This window comes from Cryptomeria japonica, chromosome 8, assembly GCF_030272615.1.
Source record: "Cryptomeria japonica chromosome 8, Sugi_1.0, whole genome shotgun sequence".
Taxonomy (NCBI): Eukaryota; Viridiplantae; Streptophyta; class Pinopsida; order Cupressales; family Cupressaceae; genus Cryptomeria; species Cryptomeria japonica.
The window spans coordinates 726,713,176-726,740,587 of record NC_081412.1 but is presented as its reverse complement, the minus strand read 5'-3'; the positions used below and the strand labels follow the sequence as shown (position 1 = coordinate 726,740,587).

General features: G+C 37.4%; 3 protein-coding genes and 1 pseudogene across 3 annotated transcripts; all 4 read right to left on the bottom strand.

Moving 5' to 3' along the window:
- Positions 1-262: 262 nt before the first annotated feature.
- LOC131046792 (protein DMR6-LIKE OXYGENASE 2-like) lies at positions 263-1,610 on the bottom strand (annotated as a pseudogene).
- Positions 1,611-4,414: 2,804 nt separating this feature from the next.
- Positions 4,415-5,699, bottom strand: LOC131046807 (protein DMR6-LIKE OXYGENASE 1). Its single transcript, XM_057980593.2, is given in 3 exon segments — positions 4,415-4,916; positions 4,918-5,283; positions 5,394-5,699. Coding segments are annotated over 3 exon segments (813 nt in total). The 5' UTR covers positions 5,571-5,699; the 3' UTR covers positions 4,415-4,646.
- Positions 5,700-8,896: 3,197 nt separating this feature from the next.
- On the bottom strand, positions 8,897-10,605 carry LOC131046806 (protein DMR6-LIKE OXYGENASE 1). Its single transcript, XM_057980591.2, has 4 exons — positions 10,259-10,605; positions 9,936-10,183; positions 9,525-9,846; positions 8,897-9,419 (listed from the first exon to the last, which is right to left on the bottom strand). Exons 1-4 carry the CDS (start codon positions 10,493-10,495, stop codon positions 9,162-9,164), a joined length of 1,065 nt encoding a protein of 354 aa, XP_057836574.2. The 5' UTR covers positions 10,496-10,605; the 3' UTR covers positions 8,897-9,161.
- Positions 10,606-25,642: 15,037 nt separating this feature from the next.
- On the bottom strand, positions 25,643-27,055 carry LOC131046794 (protein DMR6-LIKE OXYGENASE 1-like). Its single transcript, XM_057980582.2, has 4 exons — positions 26,768-27,055; positions 26,440-26,687; positions 26,009-26,330; positions 25,643-25,903 (listed from the first exon to the last, which is right to left on the bottom strand). Exons 1-4 carry the CDS (start codon positions 27,008-27,010, stop codon positions 25,649-25,651), a joined length of 1,068 nt encoding a protein of 355 aa, XP_057836565.2. The 5' UTR covers positions 27,011-27,055; the 3' UTR covers positions 25,643-25,648.
- Positions 27,056-27,412: the final 357 nt, after the last annotated feature.

Here is a 27,412-nt window from a genome sequence, read left to right as displayed (position 1 = left end):
TCATAGGAACTCCCTACAGCTCTAACCAGTTGAAGGAATATACAGTAACAAAACTGGAAAATTTACATAATGTATAAATAAAATATATAAACTTAAAATTATTACATTGTATTCAGTCTTCATTACATAATCATAGTACATTGACATGTTCAATGTACATATAGATTTAGTAATATAACTTAAATACACTATTAATGTTCATTAATCGTCACTCTCTAACTTTATTTCCCATACTAGATAGTGTCCATACCACACTTTTATTTCATGGACTGATTCCGATCTTGAAGCGATCCAAAGTGCTCCTGCGATTCAAAGCACATTGGCTCCAGAATGCAGTCATATATTCTTCATATTTATATCTTCTGTATAAAGCCGGATGCTCCTCATCCACCATGGATGCTGCAGGAGCAATGAAGGTATTGAACGAAGGCCCGTAGAAGGTGGGAATAGATATACGTGCAGTGCTTGTATTGGTTACGGCCTTGTGCTTCGCGCTTTTGAATCTTCCATTGCTTGCAACCTAATAAAAACTCACACAAAAGCAATTCAAATTCAGTCCTACCAAAACAAGTTTAGAACAGGGGAAGTCTGTATACAGTCAATAACATTTATACTACTATAAACCTTAATTTGATCAGCCACATTCACCATAAAAGCATTGGGTATTGGCTCGACTGCAACCCATTTCCCATCTTTTAGCACTTGCGCGCCACTCACATCTCCTTGCATCAAAACAGTAATGCCACATATATCTGAATGAGGTGCTGCACCAAAGGTAAGATCTGGATTTGGGCATGCAGGATAGTAATTTATGTGCAGTATCTGGGTATGATTTCCAAAGATTGAATTCAAATAATCAGAATCTTGTCCAAGAGCTTCAGAAATTGCCGCCAGAAGCCTTAGAACCAGTACTCGTTTCTCCTTGCAAATTGCAATACTTCCCTGCAACCTCTCTGTTTCAAAAAAGTGAAAAGCAAAAAAAGGGATCATACACACTTGTTGGAGAATTCCCGTGAAAAACTTTCTTCTTTTTGTTTAAGTTTTTTGTCAGTACCTGTACCGTTCAGGCTTTTGAGGCCATGAATTGATAAATTTCTCCAGCGGATGACATGAGTGTCTTAGATAATCCCTCCACTCAAAAGAATTCATCTTTGGTGGCATTGAAGCTTGTGGAAACGCTGAGAGCCTGCCTTGGGTCCTCTGAATGGAAACAAACCCTGTCTTCCACAGACATTTCAAAAAACTCTTTTGCAATGTCCATCATGCTTTTCATCACAGTTTCTGGCACTCCATGGTTCATGATCTGAAAGATCCATATTTTATTTTGACGATACCCTGATAAAAGAATAAAGAACAAAACAAATGTAGATGTTTACCTGGAAGAAGCCATCCTCCTCCCTAGCCCGCCTAATCTCCTTTATTCTATGAGGCCCATCCAAATCTTTGAGGTCTACGACTGGAAATGTATAAGAATGACAGACTTGGGACATGTCGGGAAGTTCACCCGGAGGAAAGATATAGTTATCCTGAACATGTAGATGATTGTGTCCATTGGACATGAGTTTCTCCACAGCATCGAGACTAGACCCAACATGGGCTACAGATGTCATCTTGTAATGAAAGGAAGATAGCTCCACTTGCTGTGGGATTCAGGTAGGCATTCTTAGATTGACTTGGGGTATTTAGTTGGGTAAAATAACATTATGGAGAGATAGAGAACTGGAAACATTTGTCTGTGATAGACAAGTTTTTAATGAAATTCCATTATTATAAAGTATATCTAATTATAACCGGTTTAATTTGAATCATTTATTACATGTGAAATTGATATAAAAAGATTTATGGGAAATTTTACTATCATAAAAGATGTCAATTTATAAACTGTTTAATTTGAATCACTCATAGACAAATGAATTTGATATACTAGTTTTTAAAGAAAATACCATTATCATAAAAGATGTTTATTTATAAACAGTTTTATTTGGACCACTCATTCACAAATGATGAAATTGATATACAAGCTTTTAAGGAAGAATCCATTATCATAAAAGATGTCTATTTATAAACTGTTTGTTTAGATCACTCATTAGGAAATGGTGAAATTTTTAGGGAAGAATATAGTACCAAAAAACAATAAATAACTAAATAAGTCCATTATCCGCAAACTCTTATCAAATACTACTTGGTTTGGGATATTTACTCTTGTGCTGTCATGTAAGGAATTTTTAGGGAAGAATATGGAACCAAAAACAAATGATAACTAAATTAATTTTATTAATTTTATTAAGTCATGTCTTGTTATGTTTCTCTAGACTTATGAATTGATAAGATTTATTTGATATTTGATTTTAATAGTGATGGTTAGAAGTTATATTTAAGTTCTCATATGAAGTGCAAGATGTTGAATAATAAAACTATTTTCTATAGTCTTCTTTTAGTTGTATAATAGATATAATATCAAATTTAATAATAATATTTTTTAATTCTGTTTTTCCTGTTTATTACTACCAATTTTATCCCAATTTCCACTCAGCTTGTGACATGCTTTTTTTTTTTTTTGGTCCGTAAAGACAGAGCCAAGATTTATATATTTTTTTTATCAGTAAAGGTAGTGCCAAATTTATATTAATTATGCAAAAAATTACAGTGGTGTCATAGCTAGTAGATAATTAACAAAATTCTTGCTGGAAGCATTTGTGTGCCTTCTGAGAAATCAAGGAGGAAAGCAACTAGGCAAGCAGAGCATAGTAAACATATAGTGTCCTTCCGAGCCTAACATACAAAGTCTTAAGATTTTTTAAAAACTATAAGAGTCTGAATGGCAGATGCTTTACTGCCAAATTAACAGAGATTATACTTATTAAAGCCAAAATTACTCGCTCGAGAGTCTAAAACAGTTAAAAACTCTATACAGAACTCAGTAAGGAACCTAGCTCGCAGTTTCATTGTTGGCTTCAGGTTGAGAAGTCGCGATCCTCGCTCTCCCACAGCCTCTGCATGGAGGGCGGCCCCTGCCACGACCACATCTAGACCCGCGACGACCCCTACTAGCTCCACCCTTGCATGCCTGCTCCGCCTAAGGATTCTCATCTTTTGCTTGCATAGGCAGAATGTCATTGAGTCTAGCAAATTGAATTAGGTCGTCCTCTCTGCCCTGGTCTTCTGAATTTTCCCCTAGAAACCGCCATTTAAGGTAACCAAGGCCAACTCCAGCAAATACCCTGTGCCTATCCAGATCCTTTCCTTTCAAGTCAAGCAAGAAATGACAGTAATTAATTAGCTCACCATGAGCATTAAATAGGATTCTGTCGCCTGGCCGAAGAGCCCCAGAATCATGGATTGCCTTTTTCAGGATTTCTTGAAGCTCTTGGGTAACCTCTTCTTAGCTGAGAATCATACAATTAAAAACCTATTCTCAGTAATTTCTTAGCTTGTGACATGCTTTAATAATTCGTTTAAATAGAAATTCATCACAGTTCTCATCAAAGATACACATCTAAAATTTCTAAGATACAAACCTAAAATTTCTGAAATAACAAGAATTAATTCTGTCAGGCAGAGGCAGGGGGCGCCAGAGAGGCAGGGGATGTGCTCGAGCGGAAGGCTTATCTTAGGGCGGCTCCCTAATTTTGATCAACAGATATGATTTTTGATTTTTGCTGTGAAAGTTTTTATGTGTAGATACTGAAGTCCAAAGTTTTGTTGATAATTCATGCATAACAGTCATGTAGGTTTCAGTTCTAATTCCTAAACTTCATAGGCTGCCAGTTCGCCTCTCTGTTATGCATATGGAGATACTTTCGTTCGGCCTTCTTATGCAGAAATATGTGACTTATTTGGGAAGACTGCCCCTATTTTTAGGGTAACCTGAATATGTTAGGACTTAGATATGTTACTGATTTAATTTTAATATAAATTCCTAAGACTGCCGTTTATCTATCTTAAAAAAATTTCTGTCACAGAGCTTTAGTAATCCCAGTCACAAGCATTAAATCAATTCTCTTCATCTTTCAGATCGGCATTTCAACAAATTTCTTTTCAAATCCTCGGCTTCATCACATCTTGACTTTTTTCAGCAATCTGTGCACTTCAAAGTAATGACTTTCTTCCTTTGACAAATTCATTCAATTTTCTTACACAAAAATAGTTTTTATCCTATATTCTTATATTCTCACAACCAGAAATCAGCAATAGAAAAATAACAAATACTTTAAGACCAGCGATGAAAGTTAAAAGCAAATTCAGTGAATTTACGTCCAATTTGAACAACTGCAGATTCTATTCTAAACTCTGTGTCTGTGTCTCATTGCAACAACAATCTCTCCCGCAACAGTTTTTATGCACTCATAGGACCTCCCTACACCTCTGATATCCTAAAAACAGTAATAAAACTGGAAAATTTACATAATGCATATATAGAATATATAAACTTAAAATAATTGCATTGTATTCATTCATTACATATTGTATTCATTCTTCATTACATATAGATTTAAAATATAACTGAAAATTTCCAACTACTTGCAACAACCCATAAACATATAACTAAATACATTAGTTATGTTCATTGTCCTTCACTCTTCCACCTTATTTCCCATACCAGATATTGTCCACTGTCCATACCAGTTATATACCACACTTTCCAATCATGGACTGATTTCGATCTTGAAGCGATCCAAAATGCCCTTGCCCTCCAAACCTTGGCTCCAGAATATCCTCATGTATTCTTCATTTTTATATCCTCTGTATAAAGCCGGATGCTCCTCATCCACCATGGATGCTGCAGGGGCAATGAAGGAATCAAACGAAGGCCCATAGAAGGTGGGAATCGATATACGTGCAGTAGTTTTATTGGTTACAGCCCTGTGCTCGGCGCTTTTGAATCTCCCATTGCTTACAACCTTAGATACTATAAACCTGAAGTTGATCAGCCACATTCACCACAAAGGCATTGGGTATTGGTTCTACTGCAACCCATTTCCCATCTTTTAGCACCTGCAGTCCACTCACCTCTCCTTGCATCAAAACAGTAATGCCATGTGAATCTGATTGAGGTGCTGCACCAAAGGAAAGATCTGGATTTGGGCACGCAGGATAGTAGTTTATCAGCTGTACCTGGCTATGCCTTCCAAAGATTGAATTCAAATAGTCAGAATCTTGTCCAAGAGCTTCAGAAATTGCAGCCAGAAGCCTTAGAACCAGTACTCTTATCTCTTTGAGTTTGCAATACTTCCCTCCAGTACTCTTATCTCTTTGAGTTTGCAATACTTCCCTGCAACCTCTCTGTTTCAAAAAAATGAAATGATTAAAAAGGGGTCATACAAAGTTGTTGGCGAATTCCTATGAAAAACTCTCTTTGGTTTTTTATTTTTATTTAAGCTTTCTGTCGCTACCTGTAAACTGTAAAGTACAGGCTTTTGAGGCCATGAATTGATAAATTCCTCCAGCGGATGACATGCGTGTCTTAGATAATCCACCCACTCAAAGAATTCATCATTGAAGCTTGTAGAAACCCTGACAGCCTGCTGTGGGTTCTCTGAATAGAGACAAACCCTGTCTTCTACAGGCATTTCAAAAAACTCTGGCAATGTCCATCATGCTTTTCATCACAGTTTCTGGTACTCCATGCTTAATGATCTGAATAGAATGATCCATATTGAATTTAGGCGATATCCAGATAAAATAAAATAAAAAACAGAACAAATGTAGATGTTTACCTGGAAGAAGCCATCCTCCTCGCCATCGTCCTCGCATGCCCGCCTAATGTCATTGACTACATTTATTCTATGAGGCCCATCCAAATCTCTGAGGTCTATGACTGGAAATTTATATGAATAACAGACCTGGCACATGTCAGGACGTTGACCCGGAGGAGAGACATACTTCTCCTGAACATGAAGATGATTGTGTCCATTGGACATGAGTTTCTCCATACCATTGAGATTAGAGCCAGCATGTGCTGTGCATGTCATCTTGTAATGAAAAGATGGCTTCAACTGCTCTGGGATTCAGCTAAGCATTCTTAGACTGACTCGGGGTATTTAGTTGGGTAAAATAATATTTTGGAGAGATAGAGAACTGGAAACATTTGCCTGCATTCAAGAAAAGAAATGCAAGAGTCCATTGAAATGCATTCATTTACAAGCAGTTTAATTTGGATCATTCATCACAGGTAAAATTGATATATAATTTTTTTTTGAAAATTTCATTATCATAAAAGACAGAAGTCTATTTATAAGTTGTTTAATTTGGATCAGTTACAGATAGGTCAAATTGACGTGAAATACATTCATTTACAAGCAATTTAATATGGATTATTCATCACAGGTAAAATTGATATATAATTTTTTAAGGAAAATTTCATTATCATAAAAGACAAAGACTTCTATTTATAAGTTGTTTAATTTGGATCAGTTACAGATAGGTCAAATTGATATATGAGCTTTACAGGAAAACTCCATTAACATAAAAGATGTCTATTTATAAAACTCACAGATAGCTGAACTTGATATAAGAGCTTTTAAGGAAAACTTCATTATCATAAAAGATGTCTTTTTATAAACTATTTTATTTGGATCACTCATTGACATATGAGATTGATAGAAGTGTTTATAAGGTAAGCATTTTAGGAGAAATGGACTGTTAATTGTATATGTGCCTCTATGTGTGTGTGGTGAAATTGATAATCAAGTTTTAAAGGAAAACTCCATTATCATACAAAGATGTCTATTTATAAACTATTTTATTTGGATCACTCATTGATAGATGAAATTGATAAAAGAATTTGTAAAGTAAGCATTTTAGAAGAAATGGACTATATATATATATATATATATATAAAGCTTTTAAGAAGAACACCATTATCATATATATATGACAGTCTATTAATTGTTTTTTTCTATGTAATTTCATTTTTGTCCATAGCATTGAGACTGAGATTATAGATTATAGGATTTACAAGACTATGCATCACAATACTATTATAGTGTTGGGATCATGAGCAATTTCAAATTCCTTATCTCCTAGGTGTCCCCATGGATGTTGATGTAGGTAGATGCCATACATATTGTGAAGATGCTAATCATATGGGTAAGTGGAAAGAGAACACAAACTTACTTGGTCAACATTGTAATTTTAATAGATTAACTCCTATCGATATTGCATGTTAACCTTGGCTTCTTTCTCTCTCGAACTTATTCTTCCTTCCCCTACACAACTCTTCATCACTTTTGGTCGACACCATCTATACGCAAGTCCACACTCAAAGTTCCTATCTAGCTCGGCCCCATTTGTATTAACTAATCTTCTATGATTCTCAATGCTTCACATTACTCTGTCTTTTCTCTATGACTTAACCTTCGCGTAGGTCTCTGGTTATTCTCACACTCATTCTTTCCCATTACTTTATTTGCAATTCCAAGGTGGGATATCGGTCCTCTGTCTACAACTCTACTAATCGGCCTCTCTTCTATTCGACTTGGCTGGCCTCTTGTCGTTACTCTCACCGGTCACTCCTCTATGCAGTGTTTGCTAGCAACCTCCTCCTTTTATCCATTCCTTTATCTCCAAACTATTCTACTTCATCTACGTTGACCATTTATCTTCTAGCCATCCTTCATCGTTCACTTCCTTCTGTCAAAGGCAACTATATCAACTTGTCCAACTTTCTTCCCATGTGGTGACATGAATTAAATCTACCTAAATCAAATCCTCCCAACAAAACTGAAATAAAACAAAAAACAAATAGGTTAAATCAATGCCCTTGCATCATAGCTTATCTCCTTGAGTATAAACATAAGTGGTGGTGTACAGTTGTCACCACTATGGTGATTGAAGAAATTATGAAGTTGATGCTTTTAAGATAGAACAAGAAGCTTGGTCAATTAAGTTGGTACTTTTGAAATTAAAAATAAAAATTAAAAAAATTAGCAACCGAGGGTATTTGTTGCAAGATCTAAAAAGAGGGAGAAGGAGAGAGACAAGGAGAAAAATGGATGGATAGAGGGAGGCATGTCTAGAGATATAGGGGGAGAGAGGAAGGTGCAGGTAGAGATGAAGATAGAGTGGGAGAGGAAGAGGGAAAAATAGATAGAGGGATAGAGAGAGGTAGAGGGAGAGATAAATACAGAAAGATAGGGGATAAAGAGTGAGAGATAGAGAGTAAAATGCCTCCATTGGTAATTGAGCCCCTATACAAATGTTTTCTTGTTGTAACAAAGAAAAATAATAGACACCTACCTTGTATAATACTTTTTAAGAAAACATGAGAACCTACTCGCTCATTTGAAAAGTTTCGTTAATTTCGTGATCTACATACCACATTTGTTCTCTTTAGTTGAATCTTTAGATACCATCATTCTAAATTTTCTTCATTTAATAGCAAATTTGCCTTGTTATTTGTTATTTGTTAGTTCATGTGTAAAAATATGCCATGACTACCAGATTATTATCTGTTAGTTCATTTTGAATACAAAACATGATTGCAACAAAACCATGGTTAATAAAAAAAATTACATTGGTGGGTGAGTAGCGAATAGTGGTTGTCGAGAGGTATGAGGACTGTTTCTGAGTTCTTTGGGAGCTTATGGTCAGTATCAATGGGCTTATGGGCGACCACAAAAACTTTAGGACCAGTGAAGAAATTTAAAAGCAATTTCAGCAAATTTATGCCTTACATCCAATCTGAACAACCGGAGATCAATAACCAGCACATATTCATAAGAGCGATTCAAACCCTCACGTTTATCCTCTAACTTGTATACATTTCTTTTCTAAACTCTGTGTCTCTGTCCTTCCATACATCAACGCACATCAGCAAACAAGTGCACCCATAGGACCTCCCTACAGCTCTATACCAATTGAAGTAATATACAGTAACAAAACTGGAAAATTTACATAATGCATAAATAAAATATATAAACTTCAAATTATTACATTGTATTCAGTCATCATTACATATTCATAGTACATTGACCTGTTCAATGTACATATAGATTTAGTAATAGAACTAAAATTTTACAGCTACTTCCAACTATCAATAAACATATAACTAAATACATCACTCTTCAACCTTATTTCCCATACCAGATAGTGTCCACTGCCAATACCAGTATATGTATATGTATCTTCCAACAACAGCAGTTGTATACCACACTTTTATTTCATGGACTGATTTCAATCTTGAAGCGATCCAAAGTGCTCCTGCGCTTCAAAGCAGATTGGCTCCAGAATGCCTTCGTGTATTCTTCAAATTTATATCCTCTGTATAAAGCCGGATGCTTCTCATCCACCATGGATGCTGCAGGAGCAATGAAGGTATCCAACGAAGGCCCATAGAAGGTGGGAATCGATATACGTGTAGTGGTTGTATTGGTTATGGCCCTGTGCTTGGCGCTTTTGAATCTTCCATTGCTTACAACCTAATAAAAAATCACACAAAAACAATTCAAAATTCAGTCCTCCCAAAACAAGTTTTGAACAGGGGAAGTCTGTATACAGTGAATAGCATTTATAGTACTATAAACCTCAATTTGATCAGCCACATTCACCATAAAGGCATTGGGTATTGGTTTGACTGCAACCCATTTCCCATCTTTTAGCACTTGCAGGCCACTCACATCTCCTTGCATCAAAATAGTAATGCCACATATATCTGAATGAGGTGCTGCACCAAAGGTAAGATCTGGATTTGGGCATGCAGGATAGTAATTTATGTGCATTAACTGGCTATGCTTTCCAAATATTGCATTCAAATAATCAGAATCTTGTCCAAGAGCTTCAGAAATTGCAGCCAGAAGCCTCAGAACCAGTACTCTCATCTCCTTGCAATACTTCCCTGCAACTTCTCTGTTTCAAAAAAGTGAAATGAAAAAAAGGGTTCATACATACTTATTGGTGAATTCCTGTGAAAAACTTTCTTTGTTTTTTGTCTGTACCTGTAAAGTGCAGGCTTTTGAGGCCATGAATTGATACATTCCTCCAGCGGATGACATGAGTGTCTTAGATAATCCCTCCACTCAAAGAATTCATCTTTGGTAGCATTGAAGCTTGTGGAAACCCTGACAGCCTGCTGTGGGTCCTCTGAATAGAGACAAACCCTGTCTTCCACAGGCATTTCAAAAAACTCTTTGGCAATGTCCATCATGCTTTTCATCACAGTTTCCGGCACTCCATGGTTCATGATCTGAATGATCCATATTAATGAATTTAGGCAATACCCAGATAAAAGAAAAAGAACAAAACAAATGTAGATGTTTACCTGGAAGAAGCCATCCTCCTCGCAAGCCCGCCTAATGTCATTGACTACCTTTATTCTATGAGGCCCATCCAAATTTTTGAGATCTATGACTGGAAATTTATATGAATCACAGAAATGGGATATGTCGGGACGTTCACCCGGAGGAAGGACATACTTATCCTGAACATGAAGATGATTGTGTCCATTGGACATGAGTTTTTCCACAGCATTGAGATTACCATGGGCTGCGGAAGTCATCTTGTAATTGAAAGAAGATATCTTCAATTGCTCTGTGATTCAGGTATTCTTAGACTGACTCGGGGTATTTAGTTGGGTAAAATAATATTTTGCAGAGTTAGAGAACTGGTAACATTTGTCTGCATTCAAGAAAAGACATGGAAAAGTTGATGGAAATATTTTGACGGGTGAAAGTGATATAAGTAGGAAACTCTATTATTATAAAATATATCTATTTATAATTTATAATCATCCATCACGGGTGAAATTAACATAAAGGGGTAAAAATATTATTAAACCAAGGAGACATTACAAAGCAAGGCCATTAAATGGCCCTATCAAGATCAACCAAGTGATCCAATTGATGAGACAAATCCGGGGGCAGATGGCCCCGATCCACCAAATTCCAATCATGCATATGATCGGAAGCCCATTTAGCCAAGCAATCAGCCACACCATTCCATTCACGGGGAATATGGTTGAAAGTAACATGCTCCAGAGATGCATAGAGAGTGAGAATTTGTTCAACAATCAAGGCCAGCTGCCAGCTCACATTATCCATATACCGCCTTTTCAGTAAGTTCACCACAACCTAGGAGTCAGACTCACATATGATCCTTCGCCAACCCAACTGATTGGCCCGCTCCATAGCCACTAAAATACCCTGAGCCTCCATAAGATTATTCGTATGAAGACCCTTATACTCAGAGAAAATAAACTGAACATCCCCTAAGCTATCACGGCCCACACCTCCAATGCCAGCATGACCAGGATTACCACGAGAAGAGCCATCCGAGTTGATTTTTAGGACTCCCAAGGGAGGAGGGGACCATCTTCCCTCCCTATTCACCTTTGGGGTAGGATGCCTACACCTGTTACGCATGAGTTGTCGTTGTGGAGGAGGAAGATGAAGGCGATTACAACAATCAACATCCCGAGGGTCCACCCGCATAGTCATATCACACTTAGCCACAATAGTTTCCCCTAAGGAGTGTAAAATTTTCCTCCAAAGGTGAGGAGCCATCAGCTGCAAATCTTGAAAGATCCGCCTATTCCTCTCCAACCAAAGATTCCAGATAATAAAGGAAGGCCTAATGGCCCAAGCAGCCTGGAGAAAGGAAGTAGAAACAGGGGCCCTTCCCCATCGTTCCCAAAATTCCACCAAAGAGGAAACATGCCAGCAGGTCGTATTCCACACTCCCCACCAGAAGTGCCAAATCTCCCTAGCATAGGAGCATTGGAAGAAGATATGGGATACACTCTCTTCACAACCTTGACACAAAACACACATAGAAGGGCCTTGAAAACCACGCTTACATAAATTATCCCAAGTGAGACACCGATTTTGGGCCACTAACCACATAAAGAAGTTGCACTTGGGCCATGACAACTTGTGCCAAACATGCTTCCACCAAGGGACCTCCATGTCCCCAAACAACTGCCTACCAATCTGTTTATAACCAGCAACCACAGAGTACTTTCCAGACAAGTCTAAACCATCCCAAGCCAAAACATCAGTTCCTCTCAAAGAATTACAAGCACGGGAAGCCAAAAGTTGGGAAAGCTCACGCCTATCCCCCTCAGACCCTCCTGGAGGCCACTCAGAAGGGTGCTTCCAACGAAACCGAAGAACCAAACCATCATGTTGTGCCACCTTATAATGCTCCACAGTATCCCAGCCAGCTGCGCTAAAAACCTCAGACAGAGGCTGGAGATGAGGAAAAGAAGAAAGAATAGGAGGGTGACCATCCCAGGAATCTAACCAAAAAAGAGCCTGTGAACCCGAATGACAGATCCAAAAAAGAGCATCCTTAATCAACTGCGCCCCCACTTTCAAAGTATGCCAGATCATAGAACCACCCCCCTCCAGAGGATAGCGAGGGACCTCAAAAGAAGCAACACCCCGAAGATATTTAAGGTTGAGAATACGAGCCCATAACTGGTGCTGATGGGTGCACCAGCGCCAGTAAAGCTTAGCAGCAAGAGCTTTTCCATTCAAAATAGCAGAGCGTAAACCAAGACCCCCTTCCTGCTTAGGTCTACACACTGATTCCCACTTAACAAGGCTCCATTTTGAAGACAATAAATTACCGCTCCAAAGAAATTGACGAGAAAGAGCAACAAATTCCTTAAGGAAATACATAGAAGCCACTTGAACAAAGCACCTATAGATGGGAAGGGCCTGGATGACAGACTTAAGAAGAGTCAATCTAGCTGCAGAAGACAACCAACGATGGGTCCAATGAGAAACCTTTCTCCTAAGCTTATCAAGCAACTGCTGCCAAGAAGATCTAGGCAGACGGCCAACAGTAAGAGGAATACCCAAATAAACAAAGGGAAGAGTTCCAATTTGAAACCGCAGAATGGCAGCAATCCTATGCTGGATAGCTTGAGGAGTATTAAAGAAGAAAATAGAAGACTTTTGCTCATTGACTCTCTGGCCCGAAGCCGCAAGGAAGATGTCCAAAGTTTTCCTGAAGGAATCAGCCTCCCTAATACGAGCCAGACCCATAAGAGAGGTATCATCCACGAATTGGAGATGAGAAAGTGTAGGCAAGCCCATCCCCCACTGCCAACCATGAATCAAGCCATGAGAAACCTGAGATTTAAGAAGACGGCCAAGCCCCTCAGCCAGAATAATAAACAAATAAGGAGAGAGCGGATCCCCCTGACGAAGACCCCTAGTAGCCCCAAAAAGCTCAGAAGGCTCCCCATTCATAATAACCGAAAAGGAGGAAGAAGTCACACAACTCAACACCCAACTCACCCAATCAGAGGAAAAACCAAAGGCCAATAGAATCTTCTGAAGAAAACTCCATTTAACTCTGTCATAGGCTTTGGCCATATCCAACTTGATAAACATAGACCTCTCCTGAGAAGTAGCCATGGAATGAATGGCTTCAGACGCAACCACCACCCCATCCAGAATTTGCCGCCCAGCCACAAAGCCGCCTTGCTCCTCAGAAATAATCATTGGCAAACAAGATTTGAGTCTCTTAGCCATCAACTTCGTAATAATCTTATACGCCACATTACAGAGTGCAATAGGTCTAAAGAGATCAAGTTTGTCAGCACCTTCCTTCTTAGGAATGAGAACCAGAAAAGTAGCATTCAAGGGTGAAATTGATATACAATTTTTTATAGAGAATTTCATTATCATTAAAGATGTCTATTTATAAATTGTTTTCTTTGAATCATGTTGGAATATTGTTTAGTAATTCCTCCCACTTGCATAGTTTTATGCTTTTAGTTTTTTCAGCTTTATTTGGGATGATTATTCATAAAAGCTGTTTTAGTTTTTAGTTTTAGTTTTTTGCATTATTCTCAATAATACAAGTTTTCTAAAATCTAGATGTATCTAAAACCTCTATATAATGAAGCAGATGCAATTCATTCTCTATCTGTTAGTCTGATCCTTGGTCAGTTGATCAAGAAGCTCATGTAATCTATTGAATCAATAGAACAGTTTGTTTGTGTTCCAATTTTATATTTCTTTCATTTGGTATCAGAGCAGGTTTGAGAATGTATTCCGATTCAAGAAAGATCGTGGGAGGTTGCAGATTTTGAAAAAACAATCATAGCCGAAGATAAAACAAGCAATCCACAGGGAGCCGCCAGAGAAGATCGACGGAGATTGCAAACCATTTTCATGACATTTTTCCATTAAGCAAGCCACCTGTATTTTTTGAAGCCAACAATGTCAAGCTTACTTTCAATGTAGAAGTCACCTCCTCAATAAGGTGAAGTCAACCCTCGAAAGAGGAGATTATAATCTGACATAAACTATAAGTTTAAAACCACCTCCAAAAAGGTGAAGCCCTTTGTTTCTAAGATTGTTGAAGGAGAAAAAGACAACTATCACAAATCATTAAAAATATTGATTTGTATGAAGAAGATCATGGATCTTGTAAATGCTAAAGAATTATTTTCCACCAATATGCAGTTGTGTGAGAAAGTCAAATCCAAGTCTTAGAAAAGGCTTGAAGGAGTTAAAGTCAAGAATTTGCAGTCTAAATAGAGATCACCGATCATGGTAGGAATTGAGCCCGTTGAAGCCATATGAAAATACAATTGTTCTTTCTGTTAAATCCATTAGTGGTTGAAATTAAGGGGGAGATTGTTGGAATATTGTTTAGTTAATCCTCCCACTTGCATAGTTTTATGCTTTTAGTTTTTTCATCTTTATTTGGGATGATTATGCATAAAAGTTGTTTTAGTTTTTAGTTTTAGTTTTTTGCTTTATTCTCAATAATACAAGTTCTCCAAAATCTAGATGTATCTAAAACTTCTATATAATGAGGCAGTTGCAATTCATTCTCTATTAGTTAGTCTGATCCTTGATCGGTTGATCAAGAAGCTCATGTAATCTATTGAATCAATAGAACAATTTGTTTGTGTTCCAATTTTATATTTCTTTCAGATCACTCATTTGTAAATGGTGAAATTGATATACAAGCTTTTAAGAAAAACTCTATTATCATAAAAGAAATCTATTTATGCCGAGAGGCATCTACAATGACATCAAAATGTCCATAAACAAAAATTCAATTTTGAAACAATTTGACATGCAAATGATGGGTAAATGCATGAAATATGCCATCATTTGGTTTTGTAGAGGTGTTATTTTATTACTCCAAATAAAATAGAACCATCGCCACTTGTCTCCAACTGTATGAAACCGTTGCATTCAAACGATAGTGGAAGAGTGCCATAATAGTTAAAAGGGAACAATCAATAAAGTCAAATAATGTTGAGAGGTTAGTAGAGGAGTGAGCTTGGCATTGTGAGTATCTGATGATTCTAAATTCCAGTTTCATGTTGTCTCTCGGCATAATTTACCTATATTTTTTAAATATAGATATACTAGTTATAAACTATTTTATTTGGATCACTCATTGACAGATGAAATTGATAGTAGAGTTTATAAAATGAGTTGTTAGCTATTATATATATATAGAGAGAGAGAGAGAGAGCACGTGCTTTGTTGGAAAAGCCCATTTTCATAAAAGATATCTATTTATAAAATGTTTCATTTGGATCACTCATTGACACATGAAATGGTTGAAGAGATTATTCTATGTAGTTTCATTCTTTTGATTAAAAAAATCATTTTACAAAAAAATAGTGTTTCCTATTTATTTTAACTATTACTAACTAAAAACTTTTAATTTTGTAAGTGTAGAGTTACATTATTTTGATTTTAAATGGGGGAGAACCTAAAACCCTTGAAAATAGATTAAAAATAGAAGAAATTTACATTACAAGAGAATATATGTGCCAACATAATTGATCATGGCTTTACATTTTTTTAATTTTTTCTTCAATTGGCATATGTTCTTTTGTGCATGATATTGATTTTATTTTTTCTTGTCATCTTTTAATGTAGGCAATTATTGAAGTCAAAGAGTGGCATAAAGTTGTTAAATACACAATACCTATAGGTGGAATAGAACACAAACCCAAAGATATTTAGGTTGTCAATAGAGTAGGGCTAGGACACTAGCTAGGACACCTTAGAGAAATGCCTACATTTGATTATGAAGCTCAAATGTTGATGACTTTGATGAAGTGTTGGGAGTTAAATACAACTGTCTCTTCTTACCCACAAATGAGCTGAAAATGACTTTGCATGGTGTTTGGTGTATTCTTAGATTGCTCATTCATGGTTCATAAGCCATTACTAACTATGGTATGACTTAATAGGAAGACAAAGAATTATATTTATATTGTTTTGGAAGAGTAAGACATGCTAAAAAGGGGTACCTATATTATACTTGATAATTTCTCCAAAAGAAATAAGTTGTTATTGTCAGTTATTGTCATTTTGGTTCTTTTCAATGTATATTGATGTTTCTAGTCACTAAGGACCACACCACCATCCTTTGCTCATACTAGAAAAACATTATTAATAAGTTCATTGATATCATCTCCACCCATGTACTCGTCATGATTATCATGTTGCATCATCCCTTCGCCATTTTTCATTTTGTTTTTTATATCAATTTTGAAAAATGACTTAATACATAAATGTATTAACAAATCATAAAAATTTATAGAAATTAGAATCTCTTGCTTTATATTGCCAAATCTACCAATTACACATACTTTTATACACTTATTCTTATCCCTCACCCCTATAATCACATACTTATACTTTTGCCATATCCAATTATTTATCACCTACATTCACACATACTCTTATACATCCCTTATCCACCTAAAATGTTACACAGTTAATATGCCTTAAACCATTTCTCTTTTATCTCCTTGGAATACTACCCTATAACCTCTCCGTTTCAGAGAATTATAATTAAAACTGTCTTACTCACTCATTTTTTTGTCACCGTAAGCTGTAGGTTAATGAGTTGATGACTTCCTCCAGAGTATAACAAAGAAATAGTCGCTGGTTTTCTGACCAGAGACAAGCCCTAATTTTCAAAAAGTATATGCTAGTGTCCATTCTTTACATTCTAAATTGACTCATATTAAATTTAGGAAATACTCAGATAAGTGGGGAAAATAACAAGACAAATAATAAAAAAATTATTGTAGACTGGTGATAAATAGGAGGATACAAAATCTTCAATTATAATTGTCGTTTAAAATATAAAGATATAGATTTTTAATATTTAATTTATCTTTTTAAGAATCAAATTTTGGATCTTTCATCTACTGTTAGGGTGTTCTATCAATGAATTACTAGCTTTCTTTATGAATAGTCTATCTTCATTTCAAATGTGGCTCATTTTTCAACACTCTTGAATCACGGAACAAGTATTTTTCATGTATCAATTATAAATGAAATCTGGGAGCTCCAATCACTGAGCTATCATCTCTTTTTATGAGATATCTATCTTCAATTCAAACCTGACATTTTTCCAATACTATATTATTTTCTCACAACATTATCTATTATATTTTTTCTAAAAGATTTGAAATTTAAATTAAACATACCACATCCAATACCTAATTCGTATTATGACATTTTGAATACAATATGAAGGAAGGAGCGAATTTTTGGGGTGAGCTCGCTCTCGGGAGTGAGGCGTTTGGCATGCAACGGGATAGGCGCTGGGGAGATGAGGCAGTGTCTGATTCGCTCCCCCCAAAAGATCTTTTGGTGCTCGAGCAGGGCATGTTCCGCAATGGGTTTTTCAGGAGGGCAAATGGGTTGATGTTTTGGCTTCGCCTGCTCATTTTTCGAAGGATAAAACATCTCAGTATGATTTCCCTTCTTCTGCATATTTCAAAGGGTTTTTTCGGCGGCATAAAAATCGAGCTCGAAATTTGGGGAAATGGCAAAAGGGAAAGCAAAATTGGAATGCTAGGGTTTCTAGTAATAAGGCTTAGACTCACCTGGTGAATGCCTCTGCGAATTTGTCAAGGGATTCGGGAGGTCATTTGCAGAATTTGAAATTGCCCTCGCAGCCTGCTCCGATTTCGATTTCGTTGATTGATGCCTCAGATGCTATTTTGGGGAAGAAGGCTCTTGATCTTCAGGCTTTGGCAGTTGTGATTCAGGTTTGGGGTGATTCTATTCCTTTGTCCAAGCTTCATTATAAAATTCATGCACACTGGTATGGTACTTTGTACTTTCATGTTCTTTCTGCAAGCTCATTTATTATTGTGTTTGATTCTGCATCCACTAGAGATAAGGCTTTGAGTACTCCATTTTTTTGGCTTGGAAAAAACCTGATTTTTGTGGAAAGCTGGAAACCTTTTTTGGCAGCTTCTAGGGTTGGCCCAAAATAGGTTCCAATGTGGTTTAAACTTCCACTTTTACCATATGAATTTATTGAATCTGATATATTAACAAAAATTGGGGATTCATTGGGTAAATTTTTGTTGTCCTGTTCATTGTTTGAGGATGGGGCATTGGTTGTCAAAATTTGTGTTTTAACTTCCCCTAAAATCTCCCCGCCAAAGTTCTGCAACATTCGGTCTCCTTTTGGTTTATGGCGTCAAAATCTGGTCAAGGATTCCGGGGATTTTGGTTGCTCTGCTGTAGTTATGGATTCTCTAATGTTCTTTCATATGAAATCCATTCGTTTTGGTTCGGGGGGAGTTGAATCTCCGTTTGATGAGAATGTGGAAACTTTTGCCTAGAATAAAGTCGAATTGGTTGGCACTGTTGTTAATCCTCCTTCCCCCGTGAAGAAGACCTTCACTTCTAGGGTTTCAGCAGCGGCTCCTAAAAATTCCATTCCTTCCCTGAGGATTGGGCAGTCGAATGCTCCTCCTCTGAAAAATCCTAATATCACTTTAAACACAGGATTGTCTTCTAAGTCTGTGGTTGAGTTGGGTAATATGTTAGGGGCTGAGTCACGAATCCCTAATGTTTTACATAAAGACTTGGGTGTTGATATTGTTTCAGATGTGGGTATTTTATTAGAAGCCGCATCACAAATCCCTGAGGTGTTGATAGATAGTGACAAACCCGTGGAGGTTGAGGTTATTCCAGATGAGCATCTCATTGCTCAGGTTTAGGATTTTGTTAATACTAATAAGGTTTCTCTTGATTCTCCTTTAGCCAATAAGGTAATTTCTCTGATCTTGGTTGATCTAGGTACTTTGGAGAATGACTTGGCCGCTTTTCCCACCAATAATTCTTTTGAGCTTCTCAATATGGATAAGGCTTTGGTGGCTTCAGGTCTTGTGTCATCTTTGGCTCCCTTGGTATCAGATAAGGAGGAGTTTAGGGTAGATAAGGCACCCGTGGCGGTCACTCCCGGGCTTCCTTAGGTACAAACCCCTCTTCTCCCTACCTCACCCTTGTCTACTCCAGGGAAAAGGGGTCGCAAGCCCAAGCATACTAAGACAAAATTAGAAATTGATGCGGGAATCTAATTAACTATTCTTTCTTCTTTGGAGACTTCCAGAAAGAAAAGATCAAAGAAACCCTTTAGTCCACCTCTCATAAGAGCTTTAGCTACTAAACGCAGTCTGCATAAGGTTTTTTCGGTAGGATTGGTTTCTCTAGTTTCTTTGAATGTTTCGAGGGGAGCTGATGCTTCCCCTCAGGACCAATGAGGATTATATCCTGGAATGTTAGGGGCTTAAACGCCCCTAACAAATGATGCATGATTAAGACACAATTGGACTTAATGAAGTGTGATTTGGTGTTGTTACAAGAAACTAAGCTAAATCTGTATTCAACTGATAGGTTATTTTCTTCTTGGAAAGTATGGAATTTTCGCTCATCTCCCTCTTCAGGTGCTTCGGGTAGGCTGGTAGTTCTTTGGAGAGATTCTATTGTACATTTCTCATTAATTGCTTCCTCATCTAATTGGATGCTTGGGCTAGTTAAGAGCAGGTCGTCAAATTTAAAATTTTGGTTATTTAATGTTTATGGTCCTTTTGGGGTTCTAGAAAAAAAAACACTTTGGAATTTCTTGGTTTCTCTTGCTACTCCTCTGCGGAATGTTTTTCTGATTTTTGGGGGAGATTTTAATGCAATTACTAGTATGGAAGAAAAGGCTAGGGGAATCGTCCCTAATAAACATGCTATGTCATACTTTTGCAACTTCATCCATTCCTTGAATTTGGTTGATTGTAAACCTCTTAATGGGTCATTTACATGGACCAATATGCGAAGGGATGGCTGAATCGTTTTATGGTTTCAGATAATTGGTTTAATTCGGGTCAGGATTTTGTATCCTCAATTCTCCCCTTTACTGATTCTGATCATTTCCCTATTCAATTCAATATTTTCGAGAATAGGGCTCCTAGAAAGTTACCTTTCAAGTTTGAGCCAATGTGGTTTAGGGATCAATCATTTTTGCCTTCCTTAAAATATTGGTGGAATTCAGCTCCATTTTTTCCTGGGTCTCGAATGTTTCAACTTGTTAAGAAATTGGGTTTTTTAAAGTTAAGGATAAAGGATTGGAGTGTGCTGCATTTTAAGAATGTTTTTGTGAAAAGGCCAGGATTTAGGAGGAAATTGAGAAGCTTAATAAAAGCATTGTTGCTTCGGGTATGTCTTCTGCAATGTACGATAAGCTAAAGTTGTTGAACATGCAGTTGAGTGAGACCTTGGCTAGGGAATAATCTTATTGGAGATAGAAGTCTAGGGATCTTTGGCTTTCTGAAGGTGATCGAAATACCAAATTCTTTCATTCTTCTTCTAAGCTCAAGAGATTTCGCAATCGAATCTCTTGTATTATTGACTCTAATGGTAATACTCTGGTAGATGAGGATGATATAGCTACCGAAGCTGTTAGGTTTTTTAAGTCTCTTCTTTCAACAGAGCCGGTGGTGGTTGATGATGAGTTTGTAAATTTGATCCCCCCTTTAGTCTCTCAAGAGGATAATAAGATGCTTATGGCCCCATTTTCGTTGGCTAAATTGAAAGAGATAGTCTTTTCCATGCATCCGGAAAAGGCGTCAAGACCAGATGGATTTATAGCCTTATTCTTTCAGAAATGTTGGGACTTCATAGGAAAAGATGTGTTGCAAGCCTTGGAGGAGTCTAGAAGGAATAGGTCGATCCTAAGAGAAATTAATACTACTCTTATTGCTATTATCTCGAAAGTAGATAACCCTACCTCTTTTTCGGACTTTCGTCCAATTGCCTTGTGTACCACCTTATATAAAATCTTTACTAAGGCAATTTCGGTTAGGCTGTCTAAACTCCTTCCTCAGGTAATTTCTTTGGAGCAGGGTGGGTTTGTGCCTAGACGGGAAACTTTTGAAGGTGTCATTGTAGCTCACGAAATCCCGCACTCCATATCTCAGCAAAAGGTATTAGTAATGATTCTTAAACTAGACATGCTTAAAGCTTATGATTGTGTTAATTGGCAGTCCCTTGTGGTGGTCTTGCATCGTTTAGGGTTTTCGCGTTGTTGGGTTAAGTGGGTCTTTTCATGTATATCCTTTGCCCGCTTCTCAGTTTTGATTAATGGTTCTCCCTCAAGTTTTTTGGCTTCCTCCCGGGGAATTAGGCAAGGAGATCCCTTATCTCCTTTTTTGTTTATTCTTTTGGCAGAAGCATTAAGCAGGGCTGTATCTAATGCTACGTCATCAGGTTTATGGTCAGGCATCAGAGTGGGTGGCCTCCCTTCTTCATAATCTCATTGCTTATTTGCTGGTGATACGCTTTTGTTTGGGGTGGCCTCTATGAGGGAAGCTCGAGTTATTAAGAAAATTATTTCTGATTATGCAACATTTTCTAGTCAAAAGGTTAATAATCAGAAGTCTAAAGTCTTTTTTGTGAATGTCCCCACTTTAGTTCGGGACAATCTTGCCCGCTTTTGGAGTTTTCAAGTTGGGACTTTTCCCTGTATGTACTTAGGTATTACTTTTTTCCTGGGATTAGATAAGACCTCCTTTTGGGATAAAGTTGTCTATTCTATTACCTCCAGAATTTCCTCCTAGAATCGTAAGTGGCTAACAATGGCTGGTAAGATCCTTCTAATCAAATCAGTTTTGAATGCCATTCCTACATATTTGATGTCTATCCTATAGGTTCCCTCTTAAGTCATTAAGAAGATTAATGTTTCCCTCAAGACCTTCCTTTGGAATGATAATTTAGGAGGGAAACAAAAGATTCCTCTTCTTGCTTGGGATAAAATTTGTCGTCCCAAGGAGCTAGGGGGTGCGGGTATTCGTGACCTAGTTATTCAGAATAAAACATTGGGGGCAAAATTGATTTGGAAGTTATATGCAGCCCCCTGTAGTAAATGGGCCTCTGTCATGCTCGCCAAGTATTTAAGGGGAGCATCCAGAGAAAGGATTTTTACTGCAACATCCCTTCCAAAAGGTTCTACGTTTTGGAAATTTTTGATTTCTTGTAGGGAGGTGGTCCTACCACATTTATCTTGGGTTGTCCATAATGGGAGAAAGGCCTATTTTTGGGATGAAGTTTGGAATGGGCGTCCCGCTCTCTTAGCTATACGTGACTGGTCCCCTTTGCCAGATATTCTATCGGATCTTTGGGGACCTTTTGTTGCAGATTATTTTAACATTGTCACCTCAGGTCCTTGTTTAGTGGCTAAATGGAAGGATATCCCTCCCCTGTCTATTAATAATGATATTATTTTAGCTTTTGGAGAAGAACTTCGTAGGAGACCTTTAATTTTCCATAACAAGGAGGATTCTTTGGTTTGGGTTAAAAATGCTACAGGCTCCTATTCGGTAAAAGAGGGGTACAATTCTTTGGTTCAGACCCCTATGTCTTTTTGTTGGCCTACTAAGCTTTTCTGGCATCCTGCTTGTCTTCCAAAAGAAGGGGCCTTTGCTTGGTTGGCAGTCCAAGATAAAACCCTTACTGGAATGCGATTGGATAGGCTTGGGATTACAACAGTGTTTTCTTGTGTTTTCTGTGGTTATTATATGGAATCGATGGATCACCTTTTCCTGCTATGTCCTTTTGCCTCTGAATGTTGGTATTGGTTGTTTGGTATGTTAGGATGGTCTTCTGCTCTCTGTTCAAATCTACTTTCACAATTTATGTCATGGCCCTTGTTTTTTCCCTCTTCATTCTACTCATCTCTTTGGGTTGTTGCTCCATCTCTGGTGATTTGGAATCTTTGGCTTGAAAGGAATTCAAGAATCTTCAAACATAAGTCTGCATCTTTGGTAGACATAATTGGTAAAATTCAAGCCTCTATTAGTGAAGTGGTGCTTTCTTTCATTCATAAAAATTTAGATCATCTTAGGTCCTTTTCTCATTGGGATAATTGGGTTACTTAGCGATGGTCTTCACTTCATTTGATGCCTTCTCATGGGGTTATATCAGATGTATTTTCTTCGCTTCTTAAGCACGAGATGGCTAAATGGAGTCCTCCTCCTTTCCCTTCATTCAAACTTTAGTTTGATGGGGCCTCTAAGGGAAATCCGGGGAGGTCTGGGATTGGTGTAATTATTTTTATCACTCTTCAAAAATCATCAAAGCAGTTGGTAAATATATTGGTTATGGCACTAATAATGTGGCTGAGTTTCAGGCTTTATCCTTTGGACTTGATCTTGCTCTTTCTCTAAACATCAAGGATATTGTTATTGAAGGTGATTCAATGTTGGTCTTTTAGGCAGTTGCTAGCAAAAAGTGTCTCTCTTGGCACTTGTAGTATTTTTGGGCACATTCTCCTCCAACTTAATGGTTTTTCCACTTTCTCTATTTCTCACTGTTTTAGAGAGATTAATGCTTTTGCGGATTTTCTTGCAAACAAGGCTGTTGGTGAAGGTGTTGATTATATAGAGCTTGCCCCTTCGGACTTTCCTATCTCCTGCATGAAACTTATCTCTTAACAGTCCTTCCATTCAAAAACTTCCTTCATTCCCCTTTCTTGGTGTGGTTGGTCTTTCGTAAGTGCCTATAATGAGGGTGTTGGCCTTTGGGGCAATATCATTGTTATTGACATTTATTGGGAGAATCTCCTCATTAAGGAAAGACTTTGTTGTGGTTTCTATTTTTTTTGGATTGACCTACCTTTTGTTTGATTGGCCTCCCCCATCTCCTTCCTTTGTGGGAAGTTTACTTCCTTGTATGGCTATAGGGGGGATGTTGTCTTGCCTTATGACATCATCTCTGTTCTAGCTATTTTTGGTAGTAGCTCCTTATTAAGTATGGAGGATGGAAGGGCAATTTTAGCCTAGCTGACACTTATTTGACAGTGAATGGGATTTGGGTCGATTCTCATGTTTGTTCTATGGCTGCATTTTTTAATATTATGGATACCCCTGTTGATGGATATCTTCGTTCTTCTTTTGTTACTTTGGAGATTGTTTTTTGGTCTTTCTTTATCTTTTAGCTTTGTGGCACGTTGGTTGACAATTTATATGGGTGAGATCGTTTTGGGTTCTTGTGTAATTATGTTCCCAAATGGTTAGAGAAGGGATACCTTATGTTCGGCTGAGAGTTTGGTAATTATTGGTTTTTTTGGCTTGGCATTGTCTTGTCCCATGAAGCTACATGATGGGTTTATGGGATTATCATCACGGTAGATTTCCTTTGAACTTCTTGGGGATTGATTTGGCATCAAATATTCTATGTTAATCATTATTTTTCGTGGTTGAATTTTGTTATAGTGCTTTGATGCTCTGCTTTTTTAGTAATCATTTCTCCTTGCGGATAGATATGGGTGACCTTGCCATGAGTTTTTGTTTCACATTAAGTGGAACTGTTCCTTCTGTTGAATCATTATGTTATGTGGGTGCCTTGCTGTTTAGGCAATTGCTTTAATGATTGGGCCTATTGTAAGCTACGAGAAATTTCCATCTTTTGTTATGAGGTCTCTTGCTGGACATTTTCTCTTATGATGACAAGATAATTATATAGCGGTTATCCTCTTCTCTGTTATATTCTGGATTGGTGTGCAAGTATGGCATTCATTCTTTTTTGTTCTTTTTCTTTCTATTACACAATGCTCTACATTATTTGGAGATTTTTTGGCAAAATTGGTGGTTGGTGGCTTTTTCTAAGGAATTGGAAAGTGCAGTTTATTTGGTGGTGTAGATGGCTCCTTATCATGTTGTTATTGATATGGCTGTTGCTTTGTACTATTTTATGGATTGGTCTCACCCTGTTTCCTGAGGGTTTTCTCCATCCTTCTCTACTACTTATATGGATAGGCATATGTATGCTAACCATTTTTATATTGTCAGGATTGCTTTTTCTTGGTTCCCTTTTGGCTGTGTGTTTTGTTCTTTGCAGGGTCTTGGATTCATGTGGTGCATAGGCAGATTGGCTTTTTTGGGGTGCTGGCACTGATTTTGTTTAAGATATGGTGGCTTCATTTTGGGATGTTATCTTCTTCACTGGTTCACTAGTTCCTACAAGCTTTTCAAAGCTTCCTTTATATCTAATGCGATTGAAGATATAATCAGGGGTTGTATTTGGGTTGCCTATGGGCTATTGTAATGGGTAGATAGGCTTATGTTTTCTTGAGCAATACTGAAGGGTTTTCTTACTGGTTCTTTCCCTTCAGTGCTCTTTGAACCAGACATCATGTACAAATAGAAAGATTTAATATAATTTCAATGGGTCATCCACTTTTATCAGAAAAAAATAAAAATATACTTCTCATGTGAAAATGTACATCTAAAAGTCAAAATCAAAACTTCCCATGCTTAAATACATATCTAAAAACTAGTTTCCCATTCAAGATAGTGTCCTCCTCCGTCCATACCAGAATATGTATGTTCTAACAAACAGCAGTTATACCCCACATTTTTCAATCACGGACTGATTTCGATTTTGAAACGATCCAAAATGCTCCTGACCTTCACACCTTTGCTCCAGGATGCTCTCATGTATTCTTCAAATTTATATCCTCTGTATAGAGCCGGATGCTCCTTATCCACAATGGATGCTGCAGGAGCAATGAACGTATCCAATGAAGGCCCATAGAAGGTGGGAATAGATATGCGTGCAGTGGATGTATTGGTTATTGCCCTGTGCATGACGCTTTTGAATCTTCCATTGCTTACAACCTAATAAAAATTCACACAAAAACAATTCAACATTCAGTCCTCTCGAAACAAGTTTTGAACAGGGGAAGTTTGTATACGGTGAATAGCACTTATATTACAGTAAACCTGAATTTGATCAGCCACATTCACCACAAAGGCATTGGGTATTGGTTCTACTGCAACCCATTTCTCATCTTTTAGCACTTGCAGGCCACTCACATCTCCTTGCATCAGAACAGTAATGCCACGTGTATCTGAATGAGGTGCTACGCCAAAGGTAAGATCTGGATTTGGGCATGCAGGATAGTAATTTACGTGCAGTGTCTGGCTATGCTTTCCAAAGATTGCGTTTAAATAATCAGAATCTTGTTCAAGAGCTTCCGAAATTGCAGCTAGAAGCCTTAGAACCAATACTCTTATCTCCTTGCTATACTTCTCTGCAACCTCTCTGTTTCAAAAGAGTGAAATGAGGAAAAAGGGACCATGCACACTTGTTAGTGAATTCCTGTTAAAAAATTTCTTTGTTTTTATTTTTCTTTAGGTTTTTTTGTCACTACCTGTAAAGTGCAGGCTTTTGAGGCCATGTATTAATAAATTCCTCCAGCGGATGACAGGGGTGTCTTAGATAATCCTTCCACTCAAAGAATTCATCTTTGTTGACATTAAAGCTTGTAGAAACCCTGGCATCCTGTTGTGGATTCTCTGAATAGAAACAAAACCTGTCTTCTACAGGCATTTCAAAAAACTCTTTGGCAATGTCCATCATGCTTTTCATCAGAGTCTCTGGCACTCCATGCTTAATGATCTGAATAGAATGATCCATAATGAATTTAGGGGATAACCAGATAAAATTTAAAAAAAAGCAAAACAAATGTAGCTGTTTACCTGGAAGAAGCCATCCTCCTCACAAGCCCGCCTGATCTGATCGACTACATTTATTCTATGAGGCCCATCAAAATCTTTGAGGTCTATAACTGGAAATGTATATGAATGACAGACCTGGGACATGTCGGGACGTTCACCCGGAGGAAAGACGTACTTATCCTGAACATGGAGATGATTGTGGCCATTGGACATGAGTTTATCTACAGCATTAAGATTGGACCCAACATGGGCTGTGGATGTCATCTTGTAATGAAATGAAGATAGCTTCAATTGCTGTGGGATTCAGGTATTCTTGGATTGACTCGGGGTATTCAGATGGGCAAAATAATTATTTGGAGAGCTAGAGAGCTGGAACATTTGCCTGAATTCAAGAAAGACATGCAAAAGTCGATCGAAATGCTAAAGGAAAAGTCCATTATCATCATAAAAACATCTATACAAACTGTGTTATTCGGATTACTCACCCACATGTAAAATTGATATACTAAGAAAATTCTATTATCATAAATGATGTCTGTTTATAAATTATTTTATTTAGATCATTTATGGACAGGTGAAATCGATATATAAATTTCTAAGACAAATTCTGTTTTCAAAACATAGAATACATATTTTTAAACTTTTAAATTCACATTATAATTTACT

Bases quoted from the DNA above. Each gene is read 5' to 3' on its own strand.
- LOC131046806 (XM_057980591.2), bottom strand. From the start codon at position 10,495: ATGACTTCCGCAGCCCATGGTAATCTCAATGCTGTGGAAAAACTCATG. The intron at 9,847-9,935 runs GTACAGACAAAA...TTTTTGAAACAG, and splicing joins CAAAAGCCTGCACTTTACAG to AGAAGTTGCAGGGAAGTATT. The intron at 9,420-9,524 runs GTTTATAGTACT...ATTTTTTATTAG, and splicing joins ATGTGGCTGATCAAATTGAG to GTTGTAAGCAATGGAAGATT.
- LOC131046794 (XM_057980582.2), bottom strand. From the start codon at position 27,010: ATGACATCCACAGCCCATGTTGGGTCCAATCTTAATGCTGTAGATAAA. The intron at 26,331-26,439 runs GTAGTGACAAAA...CTTTTGAAACAG, and splicing joins CAAAAGCCTGCACTTTACAG to AGAGGTTGCAGAGAAGTATA. The intron at 25,904-26,008 runs GTTTACTGTAAT...AATTTTTATTAG, and splicing joins ATGTGGCTGATCAAATTCAG to GTTGTAAGCAATGGAAGATT.